General features: G+C 50.2%; 1 protein-coding gene and 1 long non-coding RNA gene across 5 annotated transcripts; one reads left to right on the top strand and one right to left on the bottom strand.

Annotated features, from left to right (window-relative positions):
* Positions 1-1,813: 1,813 nt before the first annotated feature.
* Positions 1,814-4,017, bottom strand: LOC125336291. The gene is made up of 3 exons (XR_007207721.1): positions 3,918-4,017; positions 2,246-2,431; positions 1,814-2,038 (listed from the first exon to the last, which is right to left on the bottom strand). It is a non-coding gene; the product is annotated as an uncharacterized LOC125336291 (long non-coding RNA).
* On the top strand, positions 3,763-17,509 carry MKS1 (MKS transition zone complex subunit 1). 4 transcript variants are annotated; one of them, XM_048324680.1, is made up of 17 exons: positions 3,763-3,924; positions 3,997-4,213; positions 4,994-5,149; positions 5,544-5,641; positions 5,838-5,966; positions 6,287-6,391; positions 7,108-7,216; positions 8,068-8,124; positions 9,006-9,048; positions 9,514-9,576; positions 10,638-10,708; positions 11,557-11,620; positions 13,120-13,227; positions 13,751-13,884; positions 14,571-14,653; positions 14,744-14,841; positions 15,317-17,509. In XM_048324680.1, exons 1-17 carry the CDS (start codon positions 3,779-3,781, stop codon positions 15,421-15,423), a joined length of 1,788 nt encoding a protein of 595 aa, XP_048180637.1. In that variant the 5' UTR covers positions 3,763-3,778; the 3' UTR covers positions 15,424-17,509. The 4 variants fall into 4 exon arrangements, with proteins under 4 accessions (XP_048180637.1, XP_048180638.1, XP_048180639.1 ...); XM_048324681.1 differs by lacking the exon at positions 8,068-8,124 and having other exon boundaries at positions 3,781-3,924; XM_048324682.1 differs by lacking the exon at positions 9,514-9,576 and having other exon boundaries at positions 3,781-3,924.
* Positions 17,510-18,417: the final 908 nt, after the last annotated feature.

Raw genomic sequence — 18,417 nt, 5'->3', positions numbered from 1 at the left:
CTGTCCAGGAAGTATAAAAGATGTTGCCATGTGACTGAAGTAACAGCAGCATCCCAGTCCCTCTGACGTATCTTGGAAAACTTCCCAATATCACTTGGCATCACAGGTGAGTCACCCTTGTAAGACAGAATCCAAGGACATCTGGCCCAACAGACAAGCAGCAACATTGCAGCAGAAATCCTGCTGCTTTGCAAAATTTTACTGTAACCAGCAATCAGTAGTGTGGGTGCTAGTGATTAGTCCATCTCTTGTACCTGACTACCTGAAGGGTATAAGAATCCTGTGTAAAATCACACTTGGGGTGCCCTGATTTGGCTTGTACATCCTTAAAATTCTGTACTTTGCATCTCAGCCTCTTGGGTTGGTGTCGGCTATTGAGGCATGGACCCAGACCGGCAGGAAATCGGAATCGTTTATTCAAAGGAATGAGCTGGTTTTATATACTTTTCCAAGGCACAGTATTTCCTTATATGGCATGACCTATCCCGTGTTGCCACATCAAAACCACACTTCCTTCTATGGGATGATCACTGGCTGTTCACCCATCCGGTCAGCTCCCGGCAGGCTCCTCTCCATAGGGGTCTGCCCAGTGACACTTCCTGCCCCAGGGTCTGGTGGAGACAAGCCTCTCTGTGCCGCCATGTGCTCCTTTGTGCTGTCATGTGCCTCTGCAGGCAGGTTTTACAGCTCACAACCCAATTCTATCTTATTTCTCCCCATAGACTGGCATGTGCCAAGTTCTGGTTGGTATGATTCAGTTGCGAATCTTTCCTGACAGTTTGGCAAAACTTAGTTGGGAATTTATGAATGGAATTTATGAATGTCAGAGAGAATATTCCTGTTTGACTCAGAAATTGAGTAAAATCTCGGAATGAGACTATCGTGGACATTCCACCTCCAGCTCCACCTGCTCATCCTACCGCTTGTTTTTCTGCTTTCACTCTGGTTTCTACAGTATTGCTACTGCGGCTGGCTTGCAAGCACATTGCCAGCAGAAGTACAGGGCTGGGACTGGAACCTGGCCGGAGTTCTGTGGGAACAGTCTGTGGGCCATTTGTACCCACTGATTTGGTTTTGGGGTGACAAATGCCCAATGACTGCAGAATGATTTGGAGAAGGTGGTCCACATATCTTCTCTGCCCATAATGCTGTATGGGCTGACGTGCAGCAAGGGTTTGACGCTGTCTTGACACCTGAGGAAAGAATTGAAATCTGGGAAACAAATCAGCTGGGAAAGCAAAAGGCAGAACCCCATGACTAGCCAATGACCCAAGCTGTCCCTCAACAACTTGAACAGCTTATGTTTGGCTGATAATTACACTTCTCTTCCATCTTCATCATACAGTGTCTGGGTTTGAAAGACAGGTGTCTGCTGAGGAAGGCAGAAGCCTCCCTTGGAATGGCAGATGCAACTCCCCTTCCCTCCGAGTTATTATAATTTTGAAATCAAGGGGGCTTTTAGGCAAAGATGTGGGCAATAGGAATAACAGTTCTTTACTATGATATATCTATATGTGTATAACCAGTCGAACAAACAGCAATAACTCTGGCAGTAACAGCAATCCCAAACCCAGTGCCAGCCTTCTCGGCTGTCAGGCCCTTTCCCCTCGGGTGCAGTTCCGCTCGCAGCCGGCAGGGGCGCTGGCGGCTCCCGGTGAGCAGGGCAGGTGCGATGGTTCCCCCGCGGCTGCAGGGGGCGCTCCGGAGCGAGCTCGGGGAGCCCGCGGCACCGGTGCCCCGGGATCCCGGGAAGGGATGGAACAAAGGAGCCTCACAAACCCCTGGGCAGCCGATCCCGGTGTCCGGCCGGACCCTTGGGAATGGCAGGCTGGAATGGCAGGCTGGAACGGCAGGGACGAGCACAAATCCCAGATGGCAGACGAGGTGTATCCCAACGGAGAACCCCCCGCAGGTCTGGGCAGGCAGGGCGAGCAGGGCTACAATGCAGCGAAGGCTCGAAGCAGCGGCGGGGCAGGGCGGTCACAGCCCGGCTCCCAGCAGGGCAGGGAAGGTGGGCCGGGGATCCTGGGGTCTTTCTCTGCAGAAGGAAAAAACAGCAGACGAAAAAACAGCTTCCCTCTCTAAATATCCACCCTCAGCATTTGCAAAGGCAGATACATATTTAGGAAGGTTTTTTCTAATGTATTCCAAGATACACTTTGTAGTGTATTCTTTAAATTCAATATGTGTTGTCTCTGTGGAACCCAGGACCTCCCAAACCAGCACTTTTTCCCTCTTTATAAACCTGACCACTGCATCTTGGATGTCGTGCTCCTGAATGTTCAGAGGAATCTCCTTTGTTCCCCCACCAAAAGTCACTCAAGGTCTCTTGGTGCTCAGCTCGTTCTCATTGTGACACTTGGGACAGCTTCTCTTCCTCCAGAATTCAGGAGGTTCTCTGGAAGTCCCAGGGTAAACCAAAGTGTTGGACCTATAAAACAAACCAGTGCTCGAGCTGCAGAGACGTGGCTTTGTGGCAGCACTTCCCTGCTCTGGGCCTCCACAACTCCAGGCTCGATCATGGACTTGGCGGGATGTACAGTGGCTGCGGGGAGAGTGGGGCTGGGGGGCAGCGGAGTCACGGGGTTCCGCAGTCCACAGCCACCAAACCTCTGTGCGAGGGGGGTGCCACACATCCCTCTGCGTGAGGGTCCCACAGGCCCTGGGGGAGTCCCTGCAATCTCCATGAGGGGGTGTCCCCCACATCCCTCCTTGTGAGAGGGTCCCTTCCACAGGGTTTTGATAACCTGAGCCACGCTGCTGATGTCACATTTGACATGATAGTAAGAATCAGGCTGTCAGCATACGCTGTCTATTGCAACAGCTGGGGGACTTCAAGCCTTTAAGAGTCCCTGTTAGAATGAGGAAATTTTGGGGGTCCACTGCAGTTTCTGATTTGGACAGGACAGGAGATACCATATTTATTGTGTAACAGCACATGAAGTCTAATGTTGGCTCTGGACATTGTGCAGTGCATAAATTGGGAGCATTCTAGTCTTGTGAAGTGTCAGGGTGGATGAGAAGCACAGTCTTCCTCAACCAAATAAACATGCATTAATTACATAGGTGTGTTCATGTGTATTTTACTGTATAAAAGATGTAAGTTTTTACCCCTTGGTGTGCTTGATTCATGGAAACCACTCTGCACCCTGCAGAGAAGAAACAATGTCTTCTTTCTTAAAACAGACTGTGTATGTGTTTAGAGAGCTCCTAAAACTGGCAACAGAGTGAGGGTACTGGTGGTATCCATGAAGATCCAGGGACAGACTAGGAAGGGGGTAAGAAATACTCCAGAGAGGGACAGGTTCAGGTGGCTCCTCACACAGAGGTGCGGGCCTGGAGCTCTGTCCGTGGTTGCTGGAGGTCCCTCAGCATTTCTCTGGGGCTGTAGGTATGGGGGCCTATTGTGGAGGGATGTGGTGGACCCTCCTCACAGAGAGGCTGTGTAGACCCTCACACGGAGGGATGAGGGAGAGCGTTCCGTGGAGGCTCTGGGACCTCCTGATGAGCCGTGGGGACCCTCACACAGAGGGATATAGGCACCCCCCTATGGAGGTCGTGTGGACCCTGACACAGAGGCTGGGGGGATCCCCCAGGGGCCGCGGGAACCCTCACATGGAGGGATGTGTGGGACCCTCGGTCCCACCCAGGCTGTGGGGACCCCTCTCCCTCAGAGCTCTGCGGGCTCCCCGAGCGGAGCGGGCCCGGCTGTGCGAGAGGCTCCGGCCGCGGGGGGGCGCTGCCCGCCCGTGCACGCCGGTTTCCGCGGAGCGCGGCCATGGCGGGCGCGGCGCAGTGCGGGGGCAGCGCCGTGTGCCGCTCCCGGGACCCCGCCGTGTGCCGCTCCCGGGACCCCGCCGTGTGCCGCTCCCGGGACCCCGCCGTGTACCGCTCCCGGGACCCCGTCCGCAACCTACGCCTGCGGTGAGCGCCCGCCCGGCCCTGGACCGGCCCCACCGGCCCGCACAGCCCTGACGCTCCGCTCCTTCCCCGCAGGGTCCGTCTCCAGCGGGTCGCGCCGGCCGGGCCTCTCCTGCCGCGGGCGCCGCCGCCGCTCGCCGGCCCCGAGCCCACGGGCCAGGCCGATCGCGCCGGCAGTGCGGGAGCGGTGCCGCTGGGCATTACCGCGGCCTCTCGCGCAGGCGCCAGGAAGCCCCCGCAGGATGAGGAGGAGGAGGCCGAGGTGGGGTGGCAGGAGAAGCTCTTCAGCCAGGTGGGTGCGGGGGGGGGGGGGGGGCAGGAGGGACTTCACGAAATGGGTCAGATCGAAGGGGATCACTGGGGTCCTCCAGTCCGACTCCCCTGCTCAGGCAGGAACCCCAGAGCACGCTGCTCAGGCTTGTGTCCAGCTAGCTTTGAAATACCTGTAGTGAGGGAGACACCACGCCCTCTCTGGGCAGCCTGTTCAGTGCTTGGTCACCGCACAGGGAAGTTCTTCCTCATGTTCAGGAATCAGTTCCTGCCCATTCCTCTTGTTCCATTGCTGGTCCCCACGGAGCAGAGCCTGCTCCATGCTCTGACTCCTCCTTGCAGACACTGTCAGACGCTGACAGGGATGAGGTCCCCTCTCAATGTCTCCTCTCGAGGCTGAACAGCCTCAGCTCCCTCAGCTTTTCATCATAAGAAAGGTGCTCCTTGGTGAACTTTGTCACCCTCTGCTGAACCTGCTCCAGGAGCTCCATGTGTCTCCTGTCTGTCCAGAACTGGACAGGCTTGGGGGAGCTTCCTGACACCCCCTTTTCTGCACCTTACTGTGGGGTTCCTTGTTTCAGGGTGAGCTGCTGTGCCCAAGCCCTTCCAGGTGGCCATCGGTGGTGCTGCTGGCTGCCGCATGCCTGAGCAGTGTTGGAGCTACTCTGGAGCTTGGGTTATTTGCTGAGTTTCCCAAAGGGTCTTGTTTCTGGGGTGGCTTTGGAAAAAAGCTGAAAAATGTTTGTGGCTTTGCCAAAGCTGGTGAAAGGCAGCTGTTGTGCTTTACCTGTGGTGCTGTCAGTTTGAGGTGGATCTGTACCTGAATGAGTCAGCCTGCCAGACTCCCCTGGACTGGCAGTACCATGAGGAGATTCAGAAACTGGAGAAGGCTGGAGGTCGGAAGAACTGTCGCATCTTCACCTACACTGACCACGACCGATTCACCAACCTAGAGGAGGTACCAGCTCTTAGTTACTCAGTGTCTGTCAAAACTTCCAAGTTTACTGCAGAGGGAACAGTTCTTGGTTCTCAGCCAGGCAGATACCTTGAGTGCAGGAGAACACACTGCTGCAAAGCAGCTTCTGCTGGTGCCCCAGACCTGGGGTGGGATGTCCCTGCTTCAGAGCAATGATCGGGACAGCCAGAGGGACTGGCTCTGTAGGAGCACTGCTCTGTAGGAAGTTTGCTGGGTGGAGTGAGCTGTATTTTGCCACCAGAACAGTGAAGGAATTCTGCAGTCATCTAGCAATTTGTCCTTGCATGTGGTTGTATGCATACCTGTTCCCTCCTCCAAGAGGAGAGGTGTGTTTGGGAAAGGTGTCCAGTTAAGGTAGTTCCTGTCTGTTCTTCAGCTCTGCCAGAAGGTAACTGACTTGGATCATGAAGTGCCATCATATCTGGTCGAGAGGATGGCCAGTGTGAGGAGGAGAAGACAGGACCGTAGGCCTGTGTAAGTTCAAACTGGGGCTTTGAGCTTGTTCATGCTGGCTTCGTGGTGCTGGTGCCCCAGCTGTGGATCAGCCTGGTCCGTGGGAGCTGGTGGCTTGAGCTGTGTCACACATGGAATCCAGCACTGTGACTCCTCATCATGGTGGGTTTGGTGCTGCTGAGGTGAGCTGTGACCGGTGCTGTTCTGTTGTTGACAGAGAAGCAAGTTCTCTCAAGACAAAAATCATCACCTGGGAACCTTCAGAAGAATTTATAAAGAACAATCATGTAATTAACACACCTGTGCAGACCATGTACATCATGGGGGACTTGGGACCTTATGGGAAGTAAGTAAAATCCTGAAGTGATCAGAATTTCCCAAAAGAAAATCCATCTTCCCTCTTTACTCAAAACTCCTGTTTCTTTCATTAGTTAAGGGGAGAGATTTCCAAGAGCTCAGTAACATGGGATGCAATTTATTTCTGCCTCTTTCTGCCGTTGGGAGGCAGCTGAGTGTATACCTCCAAAAGACTTCTAAACCAATGTAGGAAAGTGTGTATGTGTTCCCTTCTGTACCCCCAAGTTCCTTTACCAGCTCTGCTGTTCCAGAACATGAGAATGTCCATGTTCTCTGTTTAGACTGTGTTTTTCTGGTGTCCTCCTTCAGGCTTGGTCACAGGGAGTATGAAAATGTGCTTTGCACAATCAAGGTGGATGGCAATGGGGTGATCACAGTGAAGCCTGACTTCACTGACGCCAAAGGAGCCTACCGGTGAGTGGGACAGGGCTGGGACCTCTCCTGGCACTTGGGGTAGGGGGCTGAAATGGCTGTTTCCTGGTCACCCTTCAGGCAGGGGATCAGCACTTAAGTTGAGAAATACTTCATTTATTTCAGGGATTTCTAGGAAAATATTGTTAGGTGCTTATGCTCTCACTGCGAGTGTGCTGTGTGGGGCTTTGGTGCAAGTCTCTAGAGATGCAGGTTATCATGGAATCATGGAATGGTTTGGGTTGGAAGGGACCTTAAAGCCCATCTTGTTCCGCCCCCTGCCATGGGCAGTGACAAATTCCACTATCCCAGGTTGCTCCAAGCCCCCTCCAACCTGGCCTTGGACACTTCCAGGGATGGAGCAGCCACAGCTGCTCTGAGCAACCTATGCCAGGACCTCACCACCCTCACAGGGAAGAGTTTCTTCCCAATATTCTATCTAACCCTGCCCTCTGTCAGTTTGAAGCCATTCCCCCTTGTTCTATCACCACATCCCTTGTAAAATTACGTTATGCATATCACGGATGCAAGCAAGTCTCCCATTTTGAGGGAATGATGCTGGCAGGCACTTGCAAGTGAGGAGAGGGCTGTGAGTGCCCTTGTCTCACTGCACAGGCTGGGTGGAGGGGACACTGCTGGGTCAAGAGGGCCCCATTGATGCCTGTGCCTATTCTCTGCATAATCGGGGAGTTTTTCCCATGTGTTTTGGGCCTCTGCAGGATCGAGGTGGATGGAGAGAAGCGAGAGGTGTGGGAATACACCATTGAGAATGCATCTGCCCAGGTGCAGCCAGAGGAGGAGGAGCGTGAGCAGCGTGTGTTCAGAGATGTAAGTACTGGCCATGGAACACGTTCACTAGTTCTGAGTAACAGAGGCAGCTCAGACCCTCATGGAGATATAACTGCTGGTGCTGTGCACACCTGAAGTGACAAAATGTCTCTGCTCAGGGATCTGAGAACTACAGCAAATACTCCTTGCTTCATCCCTTATTCCTTATAGAGACCGCTAGTTGTCTGTAGTTGTCCTGCCTCTGGCTGCAGTGCTTTAGGGAGTGAGAACTGATGCAAGAAACCACCCAACTCCATGCCTTCCTAGTGTCACCTGCTAGTGTTTTTCCTTCCCTTCTGAGCAGTGGGCAAACCCTTTCCTTAATCTTCTTTTGCTGCCTGTATATTTATTAAATGATGTCTTGTTATCTGTAATGTCCCAGGATATTGGGATCCCATTTCATGTCTTGATCTTTCTGAATTGCCTTTTTGCCTCTGACAGTTTATAAAAGTACTTTTTGGTTTAGCTTTTTATTTGTGCATTTTATTATTGGTTTTGTGGTCACCAAGGAAATAATGATTTCACTAGACTGATCTCTACCTGGCCATTTCCTTGGAATAGTCTGTATCTGTGTTTCTAAGATGTCATTTAAGATCTGATTCTTCAGAGCTTCTTTTCCTTTAAAACTGGCCTTGGAGAACTAAAGCTGAAGTTCTGTGCAGTGTTAGCAGTTATGCTTCTTTGTTCCATTAGATACTTACATTCTCCGTATTTGCTGTAACAACCCCACGTGTGCTAAGCCTGGTAGCAATTTGAGTTTAAATTATATACACTTTAATTTTTGCAGTACGTAACAACAGATATAATCAAAATGCCACTTTTTTTGTTGTTGTTGTTGTGTGTGTTCCCAGTTGTACGGGCGGCACAGGGATTACCTCAGTGGGCTCGTGGGCTCAGACTTTGAAATGGTGAGTTCCAGAGGCACTGGCAGGGACTGGAGCTCTGTTGTCTCTGGGGCCTGGTGACCTGGCTCACACAGCTGCCACTTGCAGCACAGTCTCCAAAGACGGTTTCATTCTGGAGGGGTGTTGGCAGCTTTTACCTTGTGGCTTTGAGCAAAAAATTGGGTCAGAAGGGACAAGTTGCAGTGGATTTGGGGTCTGCAGAGATCCATCCTGCCCGTTCAGGGCGTTCTGAACACTACAGTCTGTGAGGCTGCGTGCAGTGCCTCAAGGCCTTTGTAGTACTTTGAGAAGGAAGGAGAGTTTATGTCTTCTGGGACAGTGATTGCTGTTAACTTCTTCAGTGTCAAACAGCTCTATGTGCCACTTTGTGCAAGTAAACAGCCCCTCTCACATGCAGACTCATGCAGTTTCCTTTCTCACTGAGTTACCCCAACTGCAATCTTCTCTTGCTCAAACAAAACACTGTTTGCCAAACAGTGGAAGTTGTGGTTTCCAGTACTTTGATAGAGTCTCAGTGCTTCCCCCTCCTCCCTCATCTTGGGCAAATGCAGGAACATGAGAGAAGCAGGACTGTGATTTCTGCAAGTGACTTCTCACTATGTGTTATATCGATCTTGGCATCTGTAAGAGAGCTGTTTACAGAACAGTAAATTCCTGCAGGCTGGGCTTTGGGGGATTTGGTCTCTTTAAAGACTCTTTCCAGAGGGACTTTTCACTTCTGGAAGTGATAGGAGAAATCATGCCTCCTCCCTGGCCAGAACAGTAAATCATTCATGTCCAAACACCCATGAAGTACCTGTGTGAGATCCTGTTGGGAAGGAGTTGTTGAGGTTGTACCAGTGGTGGTTGAGCTCCTTATCTTGTTTCTCTGCTAATTTTTCCAGCCTCTTCCTGGTACTCTGAGACTTTTCGTGAATGGAGAAATAGGTGAGTCCTTGTTCTAAACAGTAATTAGGGCTAATGTGGGTGTCCTGGGATGGCTGAGGGTATGATCCAAAGATTCTGAAATCCCTAGATTTAAGAGGCCCTAGAATCCTTTACTTCCTCCTTCTCCTCCCTGTTTGCTGCAGACTAATCCCTTGAGAGGCATTTACAGGTTGGAGGTTACAAATGCTGCAGCAGATTGCTATAATCTCTATTAATTTCCCAAAGAAACCAATTAAATGTGTGACCTCCCTCATCTGGTTAGGGATACAGGGACAGGGCTAGTCTGGAGAGGGAATCTTCTCTACGGGTTATCTCCTGTTACTTTGAAGACTGTGGCTTTTCCCAGCTTCTAGCAGTAACTGATTTTCCTTGAGGTTATTGGTGGTGGCTCTCCCAAAAATCAACAGTGAATGCGGGAAGAATTTGTGTGGAAGCAAACGGCTGAAGTTGATTCTCTCTTCTCAGTTTCAGCTCAAGGCTATGAGTATGACAACCTTTATGTCCATTTTTTCCTGGAGCTGCCTAACCGTGAGTGTTCACATTCCCAGCCACATCACAGCAGTTTAAGAGATGAAACAGGCTTTGGCTGGTCCATCAGACCAGCTCTGCTGGGACTCAGCAAAAATTAGTGCTGGGGCTGGGATCTAGTCAGAGGCCTTCAGAGCTAAAATGGCAGAACTCAGCTCAGGCTGGGATGTAGAGGTGGTGGTGACCAGTCTATTCAAACTTCATTCCTTACCCTGCAGAGAACAGCCTTCCTGTGCTCCCCACCACTGTGACCTTGTCTGATTTCAGTGCTTGTCATCATGTTTTGTGCTGACGTTAACATATTAAATTTTGATGGATAAATAAGGCTCCCAGCACTGACATACATATCCTGCTGCATGTTTAGTTCTAAAGCTATGGCTCTGGCTCCCCTCTCTGGATATATCTGTCAAGATACCACTTCTGCTACTCAGTACATTTAGATAAGAATCTACTTTTCTCTTGAGATGAGTTGATGCTTTTCATGGACAGTTCTGGGTGTTCTGAAGAGCAGTGCCTGGAACAGGACAGGGAAAAGTCATGAGGAACAGCTGAGGGAGCTGGGGGGGCGGGGGGAGGCTCTGCCTGGAGAAGAGGACACTCGGGGGGGACCTTCTCACTCTCTACAACTCCCTGAGAGGAGGGCGCAGCAAGGTGGGGGGTCAGGCTCTGCTCCCAGGTAAGTAACAGGACAACAGGAAACAGCCTCAAGTTGCACCAGGGGAGGTTCAGGTTGGACATCAGGAGGAATTTCTCAATGGAAAGAGTGGTCAGGCATTGGAAGGAGCTGCCCAAGGCAGTGGTGGAGTTCCCATCCCTGGAGGTGTCCAAGGAAAGACTGGACGTGGCACTCAGTGCTCTGGTCTGGTTGACAAGGTGGGGATCGGTCACAGGTTGAACTCGATGATATTGGAGGGCTTTTCCAGCCTTAATGATTCTGTCATTGTCAGGGTGGGTGATGTTATTTGTTACTCCAGTCATCAGGGACTGACATTCTCCTTTGAGCTGCTCTGGTTTGTGAGTTTGGTCTCACCCCAAGCCTTCATCTTCTCCTGTCCTTCCAGAGTGGTCAAGTTCCCCATTCCAGCAGCTCTCAGGAGTGACGCAGACCTGTGCCACCAAGACAGTGGGCTGGGTAAGGACACTTTCAGACCTGCAGAACAGTTTGAACAGGCAGTCTCTGGAGTGGAACATGTGTAACAAACTACAGATATATTCAACAAAAGTCCTGAGTTGAGGGCTCCTTTCAAGAGCAGAGCATGTTTGGGATTCTCCTTACTCTAATTACACTAGTCATTTTTTCAAGGGTCCACTGTGTCCAAATGAAACTACTCCAAATAAAACTAGACCAGATAAAACAACTCCAGAGCATTTTCTGGAACCTCACTTCTTTCTTCATTCTTGCTGACTGATTGCCTTTGGAGCTTTGATTTTTGTGTTCCCCAATGCTCTGAGTTAACCAAGCATTGTTCCAGCTTGCCTGGGGCAGGAATGTGCAGAGACTCTACACTGACTTCCCAAAATGAAGCCTCCTCTTATATGGGAAGTTGGTTCCGTTGCTGTCTCCAGCTCCTCTCTTACAAAATTTGAATTTTATCAGATTTTTAATGTATTTTGTATGTTTTCATATTACAAAAATAATTATCATACAACATTTCAGTAGTACCAATGTTTGAGGTACTGTGCTTGGCTTGGCTCCTGTGAAGATTGTGGCTGCCCAGTAGTTCTGGAAGTGACAGAGTTTTCATTTGAAGCGTATCACTCCCCTTTTCCATTATTTTCAACAGCCTATTCCATCAACGTGGCACTAGGGAGTGTATGCAGGTCCATCCCACAGTCAGGTGTTTGTTAGATTGATCTTTTTGGGCAGCATCACCTGCTTTCTACCACTAGTTCCTTTCTGCCTGGTCTCTATGCCCTCTGCAATGCTGGTGATGAATTCTCTTGCCCAGGAATCTGATCTCTGCCCTGTTCTTTTTCTAGGATAACGTGGCATACTTCTGCTACCCCTTCACTGTGGATTTGTTTTACACCCAAGAAGATGAAGGTGTGTTTCCTTGTTACTCTGAAATCCTTTGGTCCCACTGTAGCCATCGTGCTGTCTGTCCTCTTGGAGATGAAAGGACAGAGGGAAGTGTTTTTGGTTCAGCAGAAGTTCACCCTATCACCACGCAACCCCTGGACACATCCTGTGTTTGCCCTGCCCAGGAATCCATTAGCATTTTTATGGATTCATTGATGTTGTACTGTTTCCAGGCTGTAGGCAGCTTTATCTGGTTGGAAAACTATTTGGATGTTGGCTTGTCTCTCTTTAAACCTGGGGTGCAGGGCTATGTTGCTGTGCCTGGTGTGCTGCACGAGCCCTGGGATGCTGCAGCAGGAGAACCAGGCAGCTTTTTTGTACACAAGTAAAACCCTGTGCTGAGTCTTACATTTGTAGACGGGCTCAGTGACCTGTATAATCCCTATATAGTTCATGTCACTTTGATACTTCAGCTCTATTTTAAGCTGGGCTTCTCTGCTGCCTGTTCCTGCTGCTTCCTCACCAGTCCTATTGCTCTGTGGATACGATTGTTAGGAACAGTGCTGTGGCATGCCTTGCCACTTGAATCCAATGTACGCTTTGGATTTGGGTATTCAGCCAACACTAATGAATTTTCAGACTAGAAGAAACACAATGAGTTTGTGTCACTGTGGAAAAAAGAAATGCTTGGAGAGGTGTAGGAGAATACAAGTTAATATTCCCCCAATAGCAGTGGGAAAGGCCAGAGATAAACAGGTTCCCCCATTTGGCTTCAGATCATTCATGAAAGATTATCTTGTCTGCTCAAAGATAATTAACAGCACAGTCTGGACTTGCTCTTAAAGAATTTTCCCTAATTTTTAACATCAATAGTTCTGTTTTCAGCCTCAAATCTGTGGGTTCAGCTTTTACAGGGGAAGCTAATCAACCATAAATCTTTGTTAGTCATTATGGAGGAAATACAGAAAGGACTGTGGTGGAAGGGTGCTGGAGTGTATCCAGAGAGGGAACAGAACTGCGGAAGGGTCTGGAGCACAAGTAGTAGCTGAGGGAGATGAGGGTGCTCAGCCTGAAAAAAAGGAGGCTCAGGGAGGACCTTCTCACTCTCTACAATTCCCTCACAGGAGGGTAGAGCCAGTTGGGGGTTGGGCTCTGCTCCCAGGGAACAAGGGGCAGGACAAGACGAAACCTCAAGTTGCTCCGGGGGAGGTTCAGGCTGGACGCCAGGAGAAATTTCTTCACAGAGTTGGTGTTAAGCATTAAAAGGGGCTGCCCAGGGGAGGTGATGGAGTCCCCATCTCTGGAGGTGTCCAAGAAATGACTGGAGGTGGCACTCAGTGCTCTAGTCTGGGTGACAAGGTGGGGGTTTGGTCACAGGTTGGGCTCGATGATCTCAGAGGTCTTTTCCAGGCGAAATGATTCTCTGATTCTTTGGCTTCCTACTAGTGGAGTTGGGCATTTAGCATTCTTTTTCTCAGTGATAGTCTCCTTCCCAAAGCTGTGACCTGCTCCCCATCTTGCAGACAGTCTCCCTCAGTGGCCTGTTCTCTACTTTGAGGTCCTATCCCTGGATTTCTGGCAGAGGTATCGTGTGGAAGGATATGGGTCCTTGGTGCTGCCAGCATCTCCAGGTAAAGCATCCTTGGGACATCGTGTTAATTGTCTGGGAGAATGAGTTGAGTGGTCCTCTTGGGAAGTGATTCAGCCTGTCCCAGGGATTTGGTGTACTGAAGAGAGCAGTCAGCTGTCTGGGGGGCAGCAAAGAAGGGTGTGAGGCACATCTTGAGTTGCTGTCCTTGATCCTTTGATACTGCCATTGCAACATGTGGTGTGATAAAGCTCTGGGGTGATGCTGCGCATCCATCTTTACGCTGACAGTAGCCCTGTGTGTCTCACGTGGGATCTGGGAGTGACCCCCATGTGTTACAAGGAGATGCTGCTATTGGGCAGGGGGTACTTTCAGCACTGGCTGTGTGACTAGAATGGGCTGACTCATCGGGAGAATGCTTTTAGAACGTTTCTGATACTGTGCAGTGTTTCCATTTCTAGACAGCTCTGGGTTGGGTCAGCAGCTATCCACCTGCCTTTGCTGTCCTCTGTGACTGAATAAATCACAGGGCACAGCAGCTAAGCTGTCCTCTTGTCCTGGGCCAGGTGTCCACGTGCTCACCATCCCTACCTGGCGTCCTGTTGAGCTGGGAACTGTCGCTGAAATGAGGAGGTTTTTCATTGGGGGATCTCCTGAGCTGGAGGACTTAACCTACATCCGGATACCATCGACCTTCAAGGTGGGCTCAGCTGCAGAGCAGCCTTTTGCCAGGACATGGTGCATTATGCTCTTGGGTTCAGGTGGCCATGGGCAGCCTGGACCAGATTTGAACAGGGATGAGCTGCTGATCCTGTCCCTCTCACTAAAGAAATGTCTCCTCTGTGAGTCTTGTGATCCTGAACAGAGGAATGGGCAAACACTGAAGCAGAGCTGTGCCTTCTGAGGGGTGAGCAGCTTAGAGAAGTAGGGGAGCATGGACCAAAGCCTTGGCTTATCTCTGCCTATGAAGTGTTTGTCAGGTCAGCATTTGGTACCAGCTGTAGACTTCTCTTGGGTTTCTGTGAGGAATTTGGGTTGTATTGTGCCTGGAACAGCTTCCTGAAGCAAGAAGCTGATGGGTGTGAGGCAGGTAGAAACTTTATGTTCCTCGGAAAGCTGCAGAGGTGGCTGCTGGTGTAATGAGCAGGGTGATGTTAGTGGCAGCTTTGTGTGGGAACAAGCCCTGATGCAGTTGTTGAAACCCTCCCCCAGCACTGCACTGTCATCTTGCAAGTGTTTAGGTACTGCCCTCAACACAGCCTGGAACTATGTGCCCTTCTTACCAGCCTTACAAGGAAGGGAAGACTGTGCCCACACAAGTTTGTGCTCTGGTGGATCACGCTTGTTTTCACTGTGAGGTTACTCTAACCTGTACCATCCCTGCAGGGAAAGCACTTTAGCCGCTTTGGTTTCCGGACGGAGACCACAGGGAGCGTCACGTTCCGGCTCTATTGCCTGCAGCAGTCCAAGTGAGTGCAGCAAAGGGAGTACGAGCTCTGTAAACTCCATCTCCTGTGCTGGTTTTGGCAGCCCTGACCTGCTGCTGTGCTTCTGTGCAGAGCCTTTCTGGAGAACAGTGCCCTGAGGCAGCGCATGCAGAGTGTACTGGACCGACTGGGAGGCTTCAGCCAGCAGAGCTCTGTCTACAATGTTTTGGGTAAGGCCTTCAGTGTCATTCTGTCTTGGTGAGCATTGGCTCACTTTTGTCCTCTTTTTACAGAGTGGGCAGGATATTTCAGGAGAAGCCATTACTGTGGGAGTAATTCCCCCCCCGTGACCTCTCAGAGTCCATGGCAGAGGTTAAATGTTCTGCTCTGAGCTGGAAACTTCAGGAGGCATCAGCTCTGAGCAGGCAGGAGGGATAACCACTGTGTGAGGGCACAGCCTGGACTGGGCTGCCCAGTCTTGCCTGGCACTGAGCAGAGCTGGTGGCACTGAGGCACAGGCTCTGATTCTGTTGTGTACAGAAATCAGCAGCGGGTGGAGCAACACCAGGTGCTTTGGTGGTGGAACTTACTCACAGGAAGTGAGATCCTGCACCAGGAGAGATGATGTTCACTGGAAAGACACATCCCTCCCCTTCCCTGAGGCTGTCTTATGCATTCTGGCCTGTTGTCACCTCTGTGTTGTAGAGGCTTTCCAGCGGGCACGGCGCCGGATGCAGGAAGCACGGGAGAGTCTTCCCCAGGACCTCATCAACACTTCTGCCTCTACTGTGCCCCATCCACTGGAGCCGTGAGCACGACTTCTGTTGCTTGGAGCACTTGGCATCTTCCTCCAGCACAAGCTCCCACCCCTCAGCAGGAGTCCCAGTGCTGGTGCCTGGAAGCTTCAGAAGCCCTTCCTTTGTTGTTTTCCCTGGATGGGAGAGAGAGCCTGTAACACCTCCAGACCTAGAATTTGCATTTCCACAGGTATCTGTGGAAGGAGCCCCATTTTTCAAGGCCCTTTGTTACCAGGCTCTAACAGTACAGCCAATTTTTTGCATTTCTTCTGAAAGACTGACGTGGAACCTGTGAACCCTGTAACACCTTTCAGGGATTAAAAAGGAAATAATGAGAAAAATTGACATGACTTGGTATATTTAGTTTTCTTCTTAAAGAAGAGGGTGATGTTGAAGGTCAAGGCACAGATGCTGTTGGAGATTAACGGAATGAGTAGATAACTTCTTGAGAAGTGCTGATAATTGTTGTCAGCTGTTGTGTACAGGGCAATCAATAGTAAAATCAATCCGTCCACCTCTGCCTTAAGACTGATTAATTCCTAGAGAGAGAGCTCTCTGCCACATGTAATATATGAAATTAAAGCAAAGGAAGACAGATGGAGAACTGGACAAAAGGGTTACATTCTGCATTTCTTTGTGTGTGCCCATAAGGTCTGGCTCTGCAGTGGTGATCAGGAAGTTTCTTCAGGAATACAGTTGAAAACACACCTTCCCCTTAGTTCACCACAGAGCTTTGTCTGGGGCTGGAAGGTTTGCAGACAGTGAGAGCAGCTGATAACATTTGCACAGCTGCTGAACTTTGAACTGTTCAAGCTGTTCATTTGAAGTTGATGTTCGTTGGTGGTTTGTTGTTGCATCTCTGATTGCAGAGCACTGTGGTGCTTCCTGGGGAAGCTTGTGTTTACCCTCTCTTTACCCAGTTTCTTCTCCTGTTCTTTTCTCAGTTTTTTTCCCCGTTTTTATTTCTGTCTGAAGTTCAGAGGAACATAGCTCCCTGTAGACTGATAGTGCTGTGTTGGTTTCTGCACGAGTCACATTTCTGTGTGTTTTCTGTTCCCAACAAAGGATTGGAAGAAAAATCTCAAGCTGAGACCATGCAGGTTTGAATGTGTCTGTGAATTTAGAATTCAGAGGCAGGATATGAAATATGAATTGGCCATCTTCCTTTTGCTCTGCAAGTTCCTCCTTCACAGGGAACATGAGACTGACTCATGGTTGCAGCCCTGTGTGTGGTTGTTAGAACATCCCCTTATTCCCTGGTGCTCCACTGTCTTCCTCACTCCCTTCTTGCCATTTTGAGGTTGTCCCAGTCTTCAATGAGAAAACAAAGTCCAAAAAGGAGTCGGCAACTCTCAGAGTTTGTCCTTCCTTGAGCTTTGTTGTAATTCCTAGATCTGTCTGGCAGCTTGAATTGGTCTGGCAGTTTCAATTACAAGGGGACTTTTGTTCACCTTCCTTGCGTGTTGCCCCTCATTTTGATGGAGGAGGCTACCAGGATGTGTTGGAAGTGTGGCCTGTGCAGCAGAACAGTGTCCTCGGCCTGGAGCTGGGTGATGTGCCTGGTGCTGATGTGATGACTCTGGAGGTACCACATCTGGTGCTGGAGCAGCAGAACTGATCTCTGTGTTCTGTCATGGTCTGTAATGACTGACTCAGGATGAAAAGCATTCAGTGAGTATGTAGCGCTTGTTATCTCTTTATTTTAATCATTACTCACATTGTGGTCTCGTGTGTTTATCACAACCTTCTGGGTGTTTTTGTGGTGCTTATCGCCAAAAGCTGAACTGCATCTCTCTGAATGCTTCTCAGGATGGAGTTAAAAGGTTACAATAATAATTTTTTTATCAGTAAAATAACAAAACACCTTTTTGATTGAGATGATGCCAATGACAGATCCTGTTAGAGTGGAATTTTCTGATGAGGTTGGGTTCCTGACTTGTTGCCCAGTTACATGGCAGGATTTAGTGTACTGAGTGTGAGATGCACTAAGATTTACATAATTGTATTATTTTGCTACTTAAAACTCTGAATAGAGAAACTTGAGAGGAAAATTTTAAAATTAAAAATTACTGGAATAAAGCAAGCAATTCTTCTAAAGTAAGAGACTGTTTGCAGTTCTTCACTGTTGTGCTTGCAGCCTCCTTGGCCTGACAGAATAAAGTGGTGCTGGTAAAAGCTGGTTTTAAGAGACCGCTCAGCAAATGCTCTTTGACTTTGCCCTTTTATAAATTAAACTAGCAAATTTCCATATACATGTACATATATGAAAATGTCACTGATCTTTTAGTCACAACTGGCATTTGTGCTCTGAGCCTGCCAAGGATCCAGCCTGGAGAGGAGGTCATGCTTTCACCAGGTGTGCACAGCTGGAACTGGAGATCACCAAGTTGATTAGAGGGATGGAACACCTTTCCTATGAGGAAAGGCTGAGAGAATTGGGATTTGTTCAGTGCTGGGGTTTTAGGAGGTCTCCTGTTTTTTTCTTCTGTTAAAGGAATTTTGCCCATACATGTTGCTAGGGGAGCAAATGGCTGGGTACTTAAGAAAAACAAAAGAGCTGGCTACAGGGTGGGGCGCATCTGGCTACTCTTGTTTTCACCTGAGTGTGTGTGGGCAGTCGGTCTCGGAGTTCGGACAGAGAGGGAAGCTGCTTTCTTCGGCTGCTTCTCCTTCTGCGGGAGAAGCCCCGGGATCCTGCCCCGCCGGGAGCCGGGCTGTGACCGCCCTGCCCCGCTGCTGCTTCGAGCCTTCGCTGCATTGTAGCCCTGCTCGCCCTGCCTGCCCCGACCTCCGGGGGATCCCCGTTTGGATACACCTCGTCTGCCATCCGGAATTTGTGCTCGTCCCTGCTGTTCCAGCCTGCCATTCCCAAGGGTCCGGCCGGACACCGGGATCGGCTGCCCAGGGGTTTGTGAGGCTCCTTTGTCCCATCCCTTCCCGGGATCCCGGGGCACCGGTGCCGCGGGTTTCCCGAGCTCGCTCCGGAGCGCCCCCTGCAGCCGCGGGGGA

The sequence above is a fragment of the Corvus hawaiiensis genome, chromosome 20, assembly GCF_020740725.1.
Source record: "Corvus hawaiiensis isolate bCorHaw1 chromosome 20, bCorHaw1.pri.cur, whole genome shotgun sequence".
NCBI lineage: Eukaryota > Metazoa > Chordata > Aves > Passeriformes > Corvidae > Corvus > Corvus hawaiiensis.
The sequence above is the reverse complement of the archived record's forward strand: the minus strand, read 5'-3'. Positions and strand labels throughout refer to the sequence as shown.